This window comes from Entelurus aequoreus, linkage group LG11, assembly GCF_033978785.1.
Source record: "Entelurus aequoreus isolate RoL-2023_Sb linkage group LG11, RoL_Eaeq_v1.1, whole genome shotgun sequence".
NCBI classification, from domain to species: domain Eukaryota; kingdom Metazoa; phylum Chordata; class Actinopteri; order Syngnathiformes; family Syngnathidae; genus Entelurus; species Entelurus aequoreus.
In genome coordinates this window covers 62083608-62097980 of record NC_084741.1, presented here as the reverse complement: position 1 = coordinate 62097980, position 14373 = coordinate 62083608, and the positions used below count along the sequence as shown (strand labels likewise).

Here is a 14373-nt window from a genome sequence, read left to right as displayed (position 1 = left end):
CCCCGCTTTCCCACCCCGTTTCTTTGTGAGGATTATGAGACATACTTCATCTAAATGGGAATACATGAACATCCCAGCAGTCGGCATGCTAATGACAGCAGTCCTCGCACAGTAAGTGATGTTTTATTATGTTTGTTGACTCTCATAAAGTCCGCAGTGAGTAATAATCAGTGATGAAGAAAAAAAATAAAGCAAACTTTGTGATGCGTTTTTCCGCGTATGCTTAAAATTATCCAAATATGCAAATATTATACAAGCGCCTGTCACTACATTACATATATACTGTACTTACATCATGTATATAAAACCTCAATGGAGGTATTTGGATGTTTTTTTTAAGAGTTTTATAGGCGGAATTGCGCGGCTCCCTTAGGCCCCATTGTCAGCAGACTTTTGATCGCATTTCTTTAATATTTAGAATGCATTGCAAAAACACAATAACGTCCGTTGTCATGTTTCTCATAATGATTGTGAACGATAGGCAAAATTCACCAAAAAAAATGCAGTTCCCCTTTAACAAATGATACCTTATTGTTTCACCTGCAATACACTTTAATTGGATACTTGCCTAGACCAGGGGCCGTACTTATCAAGCTTCTCAGAATTACTCCTAAGAAGTCTGCTAAGAGTTGACTTAAGAGTAAATAAATTCTTCGCTGAAAGCTGCACTTAAAAGTTAGTTATCAAGCGTCTTACTCACACTTTCAGCGAAGTGTAGGACTGAATCTTAAGTGTCACACTCAGAGCTGAATTACGACATTACTATGTGCCGTAAACGGAATTTTAGGTGACGTCATTTCTGTGTCCATAGAAATGACCAATCACGGAAGGGAATCCGTTGTCTAAGAATAAATAAATATCTTGGAAATATTTAATTGGACAATGGGAGTGTATATTTTGACAATAAACTACAAAATAATACAAAACAAACTAGTCCCCGCCGGCACTCACGCTACCGCTCCCTCTCTTCTCTTCTCTCGCCCACACACTCACTGACGTCACTCACCTCACGGCCACACACATACGCTACTGTCATAACATTTTCTTTCCAATTCATTAATTAGGCAACTAATTTGAAACTGGTGTGGGTGGCTCTATATATACTAGCCCACTGCAGCCACATGCAGAAATCAACATGGAATCGAAAAGTATTAAATCTGTGACAAAAATAATACCCGCTCTGTCTAAACGATACCGTTTGATCAGCTGCTCGTCATCAAACAAATCCAGGACATCGTTCCGCTCCCTGAATGTTCGCGCACGTCTCTCTCGCCTCAGTGCCATCCCCTGCTGGCAACTCCTAACCACTTAAGACACCTCTGAAGGTCTCTTAAATATCGTGGAGAGTAGGAGTGATTCTTAGACTTAAGAACGTTGATAAAAAGCTTTTATTCTTAAGTTTGAGAGTAGGACTAAATTTCGCAAATTCTCAGGACTTAAGTGTAAAATGGCACTCTAAGAAGCTTGATAAGTACGGCCCCAGGTGTTTTTATTGAAAGTGCTGCAACTACCCTGAGGGGTACCAGTGCACGTCAAGGGAGGGCTGAGATGGGGTGGCATTGGCGAGTAGAATATGACAGAACATAGCATTGAAAATTGTAGTGAAGCCTTAAACCCATTAGATGGCAACAAAGACCGGTAAAGTATTTGATGCCCACCGATAGGACAATTTATTTGATCAAATTATAATAATAATCAATTCAAGGTACTTGTTTTTACTAAAGGATACAACAATTCTATAATGTTCACAGAAAATGAATCAAAATATATTTTAATTTCTTACTGTTATGATATATTTTACGGGCTATCGGCCGCAACCTTTTTTCCTACGAACCCTTTGGCATATACAATGCAGCAGCTAATTTATGGATTTCTCTGAGTGTCACAAGCCGAAAATATATTTAGCCTCGTCACACCAGACCAATAAAATTGCCAAACGGGTCATGGTGGATAAATGCAATTGTTTAAATTGAATCAAACACACTCACACAATCATTCAGTCAGTCATGTAGAGCAATATGGACTTACCCTCATAATGAAAAAGAAAGGAGGAAATGCATAAGACGCAGCTTTCAAGTTGAAGGAGATCTACCTGGCTATCAAAAAATAAAATACAGCTGCTGCACAGAACGGAAATCCACTATCACCAACAGGTTTCATAAAAGGTTGGACTGATGCATGCGGAGAATACAATACAAGCGCAGAAGTGAATTTGCCTCAAGACAAAATTTAAAGTGAAAATAAGGCTGAGAAAATGTCGGCCGAAGCAATTTTGAGTATTTTCATCATCAACACCAAAGAAGATGACTTCAGCGGTTTCACAGCGCAGGAAGAGAAGGAGGAGGATGAAAACAGCTCTCAATGACTTTTTCGGTCAACTACTGTATGCCATGTTATAGGCAGTCTTTTATTATATTTGTGAATGAACACAAACGTTTGTGTAAATATTTCATGTTTTGAAACCTGCAGCTTATAGACGTGTGCGGCCTGTTGGGATTCGTCTAAAAATTATGTGGGTGCTGTTTATACAGTATTTCGGTGTGCTCTACAATCCAGAAATGATGGTAAAATTCAGTCTCTCCTCAGATACACTACCGTTCAAAAGTTTGGGGTCACATTGAAATGTCCTTATTTTCAATGAAGATAACTTTAAACTAGTCTTAACTTTAAAGAAATACACTCTATACATTGCTAATGTGGTAAATGACTATTCTAGCTGCAAATGTCTGGTTTTTGGTGCAATATCTACATAGGTGTATAGAGGCCCATTTCCAGCAACTATCACTCCAGTGTTCTAATGGTACAATTTGTTTGCTCATTGGCTCAGAAGGCTAATTGATGATTAGAAAACCCTTGTGCAATCATGTTCACACATCTGAAAACAGTTTAGCTTGTTACAGAAGCTACAAAACTGACCTTCCTTTGAGCAGATTGAGTTTCTGGAGCATCACATTTGTGGGGTCAATTAAACGCTCAAAATGGCCAGAAAAAGAGAACTTTCATCTGAAACTCGACAGTCTATTCTTGTTCTTAGAAATGAAGGCTATTCCACAAAATTGTTTGGGTGACCCCAAACTTTTGAACGGTAGTGTACGTTCTACAAAATTGTCTGTTGATCTGCTGTGTTCGTGTTGAATAGTGTCACTGTGCAGTGTGCATAATCTCAACTTCATAATTTGTGGTTAAGGCATTATATGAATTGCAGTACATTAGTCCGTATTACAAATAGTGAGGCTGTAAAATGATTTACAACAGTGTTACATGTTTTTGGACGGTCGATGCATCAAATGCCCCAAATGTATTTGGCTTGATTACGAATACAGTAATGAATAACACTGTGGAACATACAGTATTTGTGCCACATGGAATATACTGTTCAGCATGTCTTATATCATCATGATTGTGTGTCATCTTCTGGTGAGGATGACATTTTTCTCCTCCTGTCATGATCCTATTTTCACAGCGACTACACAGTTCTTCTCAGTGATTATTTATCTCCTCCCTCTTGCATCATATAATTTCTGTAGCTCTGCTTAATCATCCTTGCTGTCTATTCCATTAGATGCTCTATCTTTATCCTCACTCTGTCTGCCTCCTTCTACTGTAAGTGTATATGAGGCCAATCAGCTACAGGCTAAGAAACGGTGTTATTACAGACTTTACAGCTGTGGGACTTCTTGGTATATACACTACCGTTCAAAAGTTTGGGGTCACATTGAAATGTCCTTATTTTTGAAGGAAAAGCACTGTACTTTTCAATGAAGATAACTTTAAACTAGTCTTAACTTTAAAGAAATACACTCTATAAATTGCTAATATGGTAAATGACAATTCTAGCTGCAAATGTCTGGTTTTTGGTGCAATATCTACATAGGTGTATAGAGGCCCATTTCCAGAAACTATCACTCCAGTGTTCTAATGGTACAATGTGTTTGCTCATTGGCACAGAAGGCTAATCGGTGATTAGAAAACCCTTGTGCAATCATGTTCACACATCTGAAAACAGTTTAGCTCGTTACAGAAGCTACAAAACTGACCTTCCTTTGAGCAGATTGAGTTTCTGGAGCATCACATTTGTGGGGTCAATTAAACGCTCAAAATGGCCAGAAAAAGAGAACTTTCATCTGAAACTCGACAGTCTATTCTTGTTTTTAGAAATGAAGGCTATTCCACAAAATTGTTTGGGTGACCCCAAACTTTTGAACGGTAGTGTATGCTGGGGCATCTTACAAACATAAGCTAGCATTTGTATAGAATTCAGAAAAATAAAGGTGGATGTGATATTGAAGGTAAACTAATTCAATAAGAACTGATGAAGTCATTTAAGAAAACTCTAGCAACTTTGATGGAGAAAAACAGTTTTCTTCAAAATATGTGTCAACACCAGAAATAAATGATCAGTAGAAAATGTTTCTCTGCGGTGCAGCACCAAATTTTGGGCCCCCATACAAAGGACTCCTAAAGGGTCCCCAATGCAACCAGAAACCCGACATCGACGCCTCATACACACACATTTGATAGGTTTACATGCATTAAAAAACGAATAATTGCACTGATTTGGTTGAAACATTAATTCAGTTTTGGACTTTTTAAAAATAGATTTAACATATCCAGATAAATCTCGCTGAATACATGTTTTTTTCTTAGGAAAAAAGTTAGATTCCTTTAAAAAAAATTTTTTTTACAAAAAGGTACTAACACATTCAAAATAAAGTGGCCATATATATATAATAATATACATATATGACATTATCGACTTATATGATTTTGAATCTGTCCAATTTTCTTTTACTTCTGAGTGTAAAGCAGAGATTAGCTAATTCCCATTGGATTATCATTCAAATCATAATAGTGAATTATATTGTACATCAACAATGTTATGATTTTATTCATAATTAGTGCATCTACCGAGGATTAAGCCTCCCGCTGTCTTGAAAAACGTATCACTTGAATCAAGGGTCTTTGAATACACCACAGTTAAATGCAATGAGATGCAAAAGTACAAATATAATTTTTTTCTTTTTGTGTACGTCTTCATCCTTGCTTCAAAAAGCTGGTGTTGTATGTGAATACTTTAAGGTGAACTTTGATGACGTTATGACGTCCATATTGAGTGAAGTGTTCGAAGTTAGGTCTGCAGCTATCCAGGTGGAACAAAATATTTTGTACTTTTTTATAGGTAGTCATATATTTTCTTCAAAAAAGCTAAACAAATGTTTTATGTTATACCATTTACAGTCTTCATTGAACCTAACATGCTTTTTTTGGGAATGTTGGAGGAAACTGAAGTGCTTGGAGAAAATATACACTCCACACAGCGACGTACAAACGGAGGTTCGAAGACGCACACGGCGTAAAGTTAGACGTTATTGTCGGTGGTAATGTGAAAAGATTTAGGGTAGTTAACACTGGCTTGAACAAGAAATGCATTAATTGGCTTAAAATAGTTTTTATGATATACAAGGTGTTTTTCAAACGTATTATAGCCAATAGTACATCAATAATCAACACTGTATGGTACATCCATTCATACAATATATCACTTAAATTTGTTTTCATGTTAAAAAAAACCAAAACAACAAAACAAACAAACAAAAAACTTATTTTGAAGGTCATATACTTAAATGGCAGAAAAAAAATCTTCAAACATTACATCTTTACTTCAACGCTCCTGATGGTTGGAGATTCAAAAAAAGTGTGACATGACTTTAATACTGTTATGCTGGAAAGGGAGACGGTGCACTGAAATGCATAAAATGAGTGATCGGAGAAAAGATGGGATCTTATCCCCCACTGGGCCTCTGCAGACTCAGTAGCTGAAACAGCCTGCCAAAAACATAACCTCATCTGGGTTTGAAGACACCTGGCTTTTCACACCAGAGCATGCAAGATGACTTTCCCAGCTGTCTCACTGTGTATTACATGTTAGGAGGGACAGCGGGGCTCTCTGTCATTTAAGAACATGTAAGGTGTGGATCTCTCCTGACTCAGATTATGAGCGTCATATTGGTACTGAGCCCAGCTCTGCACAATTTATTTCTTCTTCACCGTAGGCGGTTGAGCAAGGTGCAGTAAAAGGTATGTGTACTTTTTACTCGGTAGGCCCCTTGGTCCTTCGTCTTAGCAGCATGACTCCCGGAGACCACTAATATACAGTATCCTGTCTGGATGCATACTTTCCTGGAGATACATCAGCTTTTGACAGTGTGATATATCTGTCTGTGCATGTCTGTGTTTGGAAAGGATTTTGCATGAGGTGTCGCTCATTCAATGAGACGTTATGCTGGCGTGCCCAACTACCGACACACCGGTGAGACCATTTCAGCTTGAACTATGCCTCGGGTCAGCACACTTACACCAGAACAGTCAACCACCCTTTTTTCAGACACATTGTCCCATGTAGGAAACTTCTGCAGTTGCCAGCCATTGTCGGCTGCCAAGCGTCAAGTTAGGTTAAGGTTTCACGGTAATGTATATTCAAGATCGGCAGTGATAACACAAACCGCACTATAGAAAACACAATACACACAATATATATATATACACTGCATTTTTCGCAGTATAAGTCGCTCCGGCCGAAAATGCATAATAAAGAAGGAAAAAACATAAGTCGCACTGGAGTATAAGTCGCATTTTTTGGGGAAATTTATTTGATAAAACCCAACACCAAGAATAGACATTTGAATGGCAATTTAAAAAATAAAGAATAGTGAACAACAGGCTGAATAAGTGTTTGTTATATGACGCATAAATAACCAACTAAGAGCGTGCCTGGTATGTTAACGTAACATATTATGGTAAGAATCATACAAATAACTATAACATATAGAACATGCTATACGTTTACCAAACAATCTGTCACTCCTAATCGCTAAATCCGATGAAATCTTATACGTCTAGTCTCTTACGTGAATGAGCTAAATAATATTATTTGATATTTTACGGTCATGTGTTAATAATTTCACACATAAGTCGCTCCTGAGTATAAATCGCACCCCCGGCCAAACTATGAAAAAAACTGCGACTTATAGTCCGAAATATACGGTATATATATATATATATATGCATATATATATATATATATATATATATATATATATATATATATATATATATATATATATAGATTATATATATATATAGATTATATACATACATATACATACATATACATATATATATGTATGTATATATATATATGTATATATATACACATATACATGTATATATACATGTATATATACATATACATGTATATGTATACATATACATATGTATATATATGCATATATATATATATATATATATATATATATATATATATATATATATATATATATATATAATATATGTACATATACATATACATATGCATATATATACATATACATATATATATATATGTATATATACATATACATATATATATATATATATATATATATATATATATATATATATATATATATATATATATATATATATATATACACAAAGTATTTAGTCAGCCACCCATTGACAATCAATGGGTGGCTGACTAAATACTTTTTTGCCCCACTGTATATGTATATATATACATATATATATATATATATACATATATATGTATATATACATATACATATACCTATATATATATATATATATATATATATATATATATATATATATATATATATATATATATATATATATATATATATATATAGTTTAATAACTGTTCCTCGATAGTAATACAAGACAATTTCGATGGTATTCATTTGTTCATGTTCTGAAAGACGAGCCTGCTAAAAACGACATCAGCACTGAGCGCCGACCAGCACAAAGATACAGTAATATGTAGCCAAGGTGACAAAGTTCTCACTCTGTCACGAGAAATGGCGATATTGTGATGTGATGATGTTAGCGGCTTTAAATAGTGGGGATAGGACAAATGTTAGTCAACAAAAAGTGCAAAATGTTCGGAAGTGAGTTTATCGTTTTTGTACGTACCAAATTTTTATAATTGTTCAATTTTCTCGAAAATTGACAGTGCACCTTATAACCCTATGCGCCTAATGTCCATATAATTCTGGTTGAAGCAATTTTATTTGTTACATGGTGTAATGATAAGTGTGACCAGTAGGTGGCAGTCTCACATAAGAGATACGTGTGGACTGCAAGTTGACACCTGTTCAATAAATAGCAAGTAACCGAAAGCGAGCAACACCAAAACGATGTTTCATTGTGGCGAAACAACATTACACACAGCACTCAAAAATCTGTCAAAATGTTTTAGTATGACTTTGGTAAGCTACAAAGCCGCACCGCTTGATGCAACGCGGAGATTTTTGGCTACCGTAGTCAGAGGTGCTGTGCTTCAACATACGGGTATTATTATGGTGTGTGTAAAAGGACACTAAAATGGCACCTATTAGGATACCTATTATGTGGCGTTTTGTTTCACAATATTATGCTAAATTAACTTTTCCTACCTATTGGTACCTGCGGATGTGTATTTGGGATTTGCATAACACCCGAAAATTTGCAAGCATCCGCCATTGCAGCCTGCACTGCAGTCAATATCCTATTGTTGTGGGGCATTCATTCTGTGCTGTTACCATTTCTAATATAAAGTAGCATACAGTTGTACACTTGCTAAAAAGCTCTAAACACATGATGGGGAGAAGACGCTGTCAAAATGGAGCCACGTAAATAAGAGCGCCCACAAAACGGCGCCTCCTGAAGAAAACAGTCAGAAAGCGACTTAAATATGGTCTGTAAAACAATCTATGCAACATTTTGACCTAATAACCACCATTACATGTTATGTAGACCACAAGGAAGTGTTTTAAATGTGGGGGGAAAAAAATCATAATAATGATATGATTCAGAATCAAGCTTCGATTCAAAACTATTCTTGATTCAAAATCAATACTTTTTTGAATAACATTGGGTGCCCAATCTATGATTAACTTCATTCCTCTATAAAATAGATAAACATGCACTATAGTTTGTGCATAAGCAAAATGAAGGTTGTATAAGGAATATTTGATCAGTGTTGCACTCATATTTTCATTAAGACAAGTGGAAATGTATGTGTGGATGATACCTTCATGGTATTATTATTTTTCTGTTCAGAGTTTACATGTTTTAGATTTTATATTAATCATGTAAACATTATGCAAGCAGGTGTCGTATCAATTATTAATACGACATTATTTAAAATGTGTAACAATGGGCTACAAGTTTATAACTGTCATTTTGCACCACAAAAGCATTCTCTTCGGGGTGTGTCCTCCATTGTTGAGGATAAATGCTTTTGGCACCAGGCTCTCAGACTAGAGCTGTCCTAAATAAGTCTGTGAGCATGAACTGATGAAGCCTGAGAGGCAAAATGTCCTTTAAGACAATCTGAACAATTGCCATAAGTGTATTTTACTTGAAAATCTATCAGCAAGTGGCTTTTACATTTTTCTTTTTAAGTAAATCATACAAGTTGTTTTTACCGTGTACTGTATGTGTGCTGGTTTCTACCTGTAAGGCGTCCCCAAGGTCAGCTGTACTGATTTCCGGGTCTTCTGTGGTGTTGAAAGGGACAGGCGTTATCCTGACGAAGGTGAGGACACGAGGTTCAGGGTACCTCCAAACCATTAGCCCTGGACTGTCTTCTGTCTCACTGTAGAACACCACCTCATGGGGCCCTGGCCACCTCCGGGAGGCTGCACAAAAAAAAAAAGTGCAATTTCATTGTGACTGAAAAGACAAATGAAGCAAATATTGCAGTTGAAGGAAAACAACCGGTAACCCAAAAAATATGAATAGAGCGTATTACAGAACAGGGAATAATAGGCAGTGCAATTAATTATTTGATAAATATGGTGAAATTTTACTGGAAAACAGTACAGTCTGAGCATATTGAAGGATACTAAACAAAAAGTTCATCAAAAAAGCTGAAAAAGCTTTTTTGTTTACGCGAAAACCTTGTAAAAAATAACCACCTCTACTCTAAAACTAACAGCATGATATTTTCATGATGGCCCATGATGCAAACCAAGCTGATTTGACAGCAAACCAAGGATTACCATGAATTGATTTACGTGGACCCCGACTTAAACAAGTTGAAAAACTTATTCAGGTGTTACCATTTAGTGGTCAATTGTACGGAATATGTACTGTACTGTGCAATCTACTAATAAAAGTTTCAATCAATCAATCAATCAATCATTGTCCAGTCAGGCAGAGCCTTCTCACCTGTCATCACAAAAAAAAAAGACAAAAAACCCCCCCCAATGAATTATAATAAGCGAAACACATACAAAACCAGTGAAGTTGGCACGTTGTGTAAATCGTAAATAAAAACAGAATACAATGATTTGAAAATGCTTTTCAAACTATATTCAATTGAATAGACTGCAAAGACAAGATACTTAACGTTCAAACTGGTAAACATTGTTATTTTTAGCAAATATTAGCTCATTTGTAATTTGACGCATGCAACATGTTTCAAAAAAGCTGGCACAAGTGGTAAAAAAGACTGAGAAAGTTGAGGAATGCTCATCAAACACTTATTTGGAACATCCCACAGGTGAACAGGCTAACTGGGAACAAGCGGGTGCCATTAATGGGTATAAAAGCAGCTTCCATGAAATGTTCAGTCATTCACAAACAAGGATGAGGCGAGGGTTAGCCCTTTGAGAACAAATGCATGAGCAAATTGCCAAACAGTTTAACAACAACATTTCTCAATGAGCTATTGCAAGGAATTTAGGGATTTCACCATCTATGGCAGGGGTCCCCAAACTTTTTGACTCGGGGGCCGCATTGGGTTAAAAAATTTTGGCCAGGGGCCGGGCTGTGTATATATATATATATATATATATATACACAGTATATACTGTATATATATACATTGTCTTTATATTCCAGCGAGTTAATCTGTTTTGTCATTTAACATCAATTAACATTGATGTTCATCAACTAACATTAATGTTCATCAACATTTAACATTGTCACGTTATCAATGGGAAAATTTATTTTTAGACAATATGATTTGCCTGAGCGGCTAGGAGACACCGAGAGTAACAAGCGGTATAAAATGGATTAGAAAGGAAAGATAAAATTAAAAAAATTAAAAAATACAATAAAATAAAAATTAACACCTTTTTTTTTTACTTGGCACTTCCCGTGGGCCGGATTTTGGATGCTGGGGGGTCTGTAGTATCATCAAAAGGTTCAGAGAATCTGGAGAAATCACTGCACGTAAGTGGCAAGGCCGAAAACCAACAATAAATGCCTGTGACCTTCGATCCCTAACGGTACTGCATCAAAAACTGACATCAGTGTGTAAAGGATATCACCACATGGGCTCAGGAACACTTCAAAAAACCACTGTCAGTAACTACAGTTTGTCGCTACATCTGCAAGTGCAAGTTAGAACTCTACTATGCAAAGCGAAAGCCATTTATCAACAACACCCAGAAACGCCGCCGGCTTCGCTAGGCCCGAGCTCATCTAAGATGGACTGATGCAAAGTGGAAAAGTGTTCTGCGGTCTGACGAGTCCACATTTTAAATTGTTTTTGGAAACTGTGGATGTCGTGTCCTCCAGACCAAAGAGGAAAAGAACCATCCGGATTGTTATAGGCGCAAAGTTGAAAAACCAGCATGTGTGATGGTATGGGGGTGTTTTAGTGCCCAAGGCATGGGTCACTTACACATCTGTGAAGGCACCAATAATGCTGAAAGGTACATACAGGTTTTAGAGCAACATATGTTGCCATCCAAGCAACGTTAGCATGGACGCCCCTGCTTATTTCAGCAAGACAATGCCAAGCCACATTCTGCACGTGTCACAACAGCGTGGCTTCATAGTAAAAGCGTGCGGGTACTAGACATTAAATTCTAAGTTAATGATTATTTGCAAAAAAAAAAAGGTTCTCAGTTCAAACATTAAATATCTTGTCTTTGCAATCTATTCAATTGAATACAAGTTGAAAAGGATTTGCAAATCATTGTATTCTGTTTTTATTTACAGTTTACACAACGTGCCAATTTCACTGGTTTTGGGTTTTGTATTTAATCATCTAACGGTATACTGCAAAAGAATGTCCTACTGTATGTACAATGAGGCGTGACAGTTTCAATGTGACAAGGTGGGGGGGGGGGATGTACTCATATGAGCTGGCAGGTGCTTGCCGCTGCAGTCTTTCTACAGCAAGGCACAACTACAGTGGTAGGGAATTCAGCACAAAATAGTATCCCAAAGCAGCTGAGAGACTTTTAAAACTAAAAGTAAAAATACTTTTACAAACACTAACAGAGCTTCCTGAGCTGTCATTATTCAATGACTGTTGGACCACAAAGGGTTTTCAATTTTACATATAAAAAAAAAGAAAAAAGAATGAGAATAAGAAGGATTTGTAAAAAAGATGTTACCCAAAGTTAATTACTTCATCGGATAGCACTTGTGCAAATAGTAAATAAAATACTTTCTTGGATAACTACATTTTGTTGCCATTCATTTTTTCGACTTCCTCTTTTATCCTGAGTGGTACTGTGCTGTTCGGAATGTAACAATTATTTTTCCTCGTATACATCATGATGACTTGTTGTTCTATGTAATTGTTTGTGTCATCTCCCACGGTGGGCAGCACGGTGAAACAGGGGTTAGTGCATGTGCCTCACAATACGAAGGTCCTTAGTAGTCCTGAGTTCAATCCCGGGCTCGGGATCTTTCTGTGTGGAGTTTGCATGTTCTCCCCGTGACTGCGTGGGTTCCCTCCGGGTACTCCGGCTTCCTCCCACCTCCAAAGACATGCACTTGGGGATAGGTTGATTGGCAACACTAAATTGACCCTAGTGTGTGAATGTTCAGATCAGATCAGAAATACTTTATTAATCCCCGAGGGGAAATTAATAATTTTCAGCACAATCCCATTCAAGATCAGACAAACATTACAGGGAGACAGAACAGGATCGCTGATGGGTCTGCCAACTTCCGGCGCCCCTTACAAAAAAGGTGAGATACAGGTAAACAATGGGGGGGTGGATGGTTTGGGGGGTGAGAAAGAAAAAAAAAATGGTCTAAGCCTGGGCCCCTGGAGAGGGGGTCCAGACTGAGGCCAAGGGAAAAAACAACTCATAGCCGTAGCACACATAAACATGTGTGTAAGAGGGAAACATCAAGACATTAAAAAGAGCAGAGCTGATGCAACCAGCCACATCTACATACAGCTATGAATAAACAGTAAAAGAAACATATACACTGTGGTGGCCTCTGCGGTGTTCCACGCCACCGTCTGCTGGGGTGGAGGGAGCATGGCCAGAGACAGGAGCAGACCCAACAAAGCAACCAAGAGAGCCGACTCCACTCTCGGCCGCCCACCAACTCGGCCAGTGTCCAGTCCGCATGGATGAGCGAGGATGATGAATGTTGTCTGTCTATCTGTGTTGACCCTGCGATGAGGTGGCGACTTGCCCAGGGTGTTCCCCGCCTTCCGCCCGAATAGGCTCCAGCAACCCCCGCGACCCCGAAAGGGACAATCAGTAGAAAATGGATGGATGGATGGATCTCCCATGGTCTTGTCCGAGTCCTTTAATCCCGTCCTACCTTCTTTAATTTCTCTTGTCTAATTTGCTAGTATTGACTTCCTTTTGCTTTTGGTCAGTCAGTCCCTATCCACTCTTATTTACACAGTCAGGGTAAGAATACGATCTGGACTTTGATCAAAGATTGTAAAAAGCAGAATTGGAATTCCGTGATGCATTTATAGAGGTTTCTATGGAACCTGAAACAAAACAATGACTGCGTAGATGTTTCCATGCTTGCAGAATGTTTATATGCATAAGGAGTAGTATATAAACAGATGGTTTGAGTAAACTTTTTCTCTAGAGAGTAAACAGTCATTGACTGAATCGTGCCAAGCACCTGCAAAAACTGGATGACATAGATCGAAACTTTTGAGTGGTGTTTGAATCAAGTTGCTGCTGCTGTTTGGGATTCAGGTCCTTTGGAAACTTTGGACACTTTCACTTTTCTGTATTTTGGGAGACTACTTTGCTGTGCTTGTTGACAACATGTTGCAAACAGATTGTTCTCTTTGTCCCAGATCAAGCAGTATTCATTCTCTTGCTTCAGCCAACATAATAAATGCATCAAAGAAAAGTGAAACAATGTAAGAGTCAATCACAGCTGACAGAGTGGATGACTGGTCTAAAGCCAGGGAGAAGTTTGATCCCTTTTGTATAATGTTTCTATGTGTGCATGTTCATATAAAGCAGAAAAAGAAAAAGTAAAACACCATGTTACTTAAAGTGGAAACAGGCAGAGGAATCAGATCAAACTCCACTCAATTCAGAGATTTCAATGATTCCAGACAGTGTGGATGTTGAC

The 14373-nt window shown here is 37.4% G+C and overlaps 1 protein-coding gene across 1 annotated transcript in view; it reads right to left on the bottom strand.

The window, feature by feature from the left end:
• Positions 1–14373, bottom strand: part of LOC133660324 (intermembrane lipid transfer protein VPS13B-like) — a 563168-nt gene that overhangs the window by 127440 nt on the left and 421355 nt on the right. The window contains 1 exon segment of the mRNA XM_062063728.1: positions 9517–9701. Coding sequence (XP_061919712.1) covers positions 9517–9701 — 185 coding nt within the window.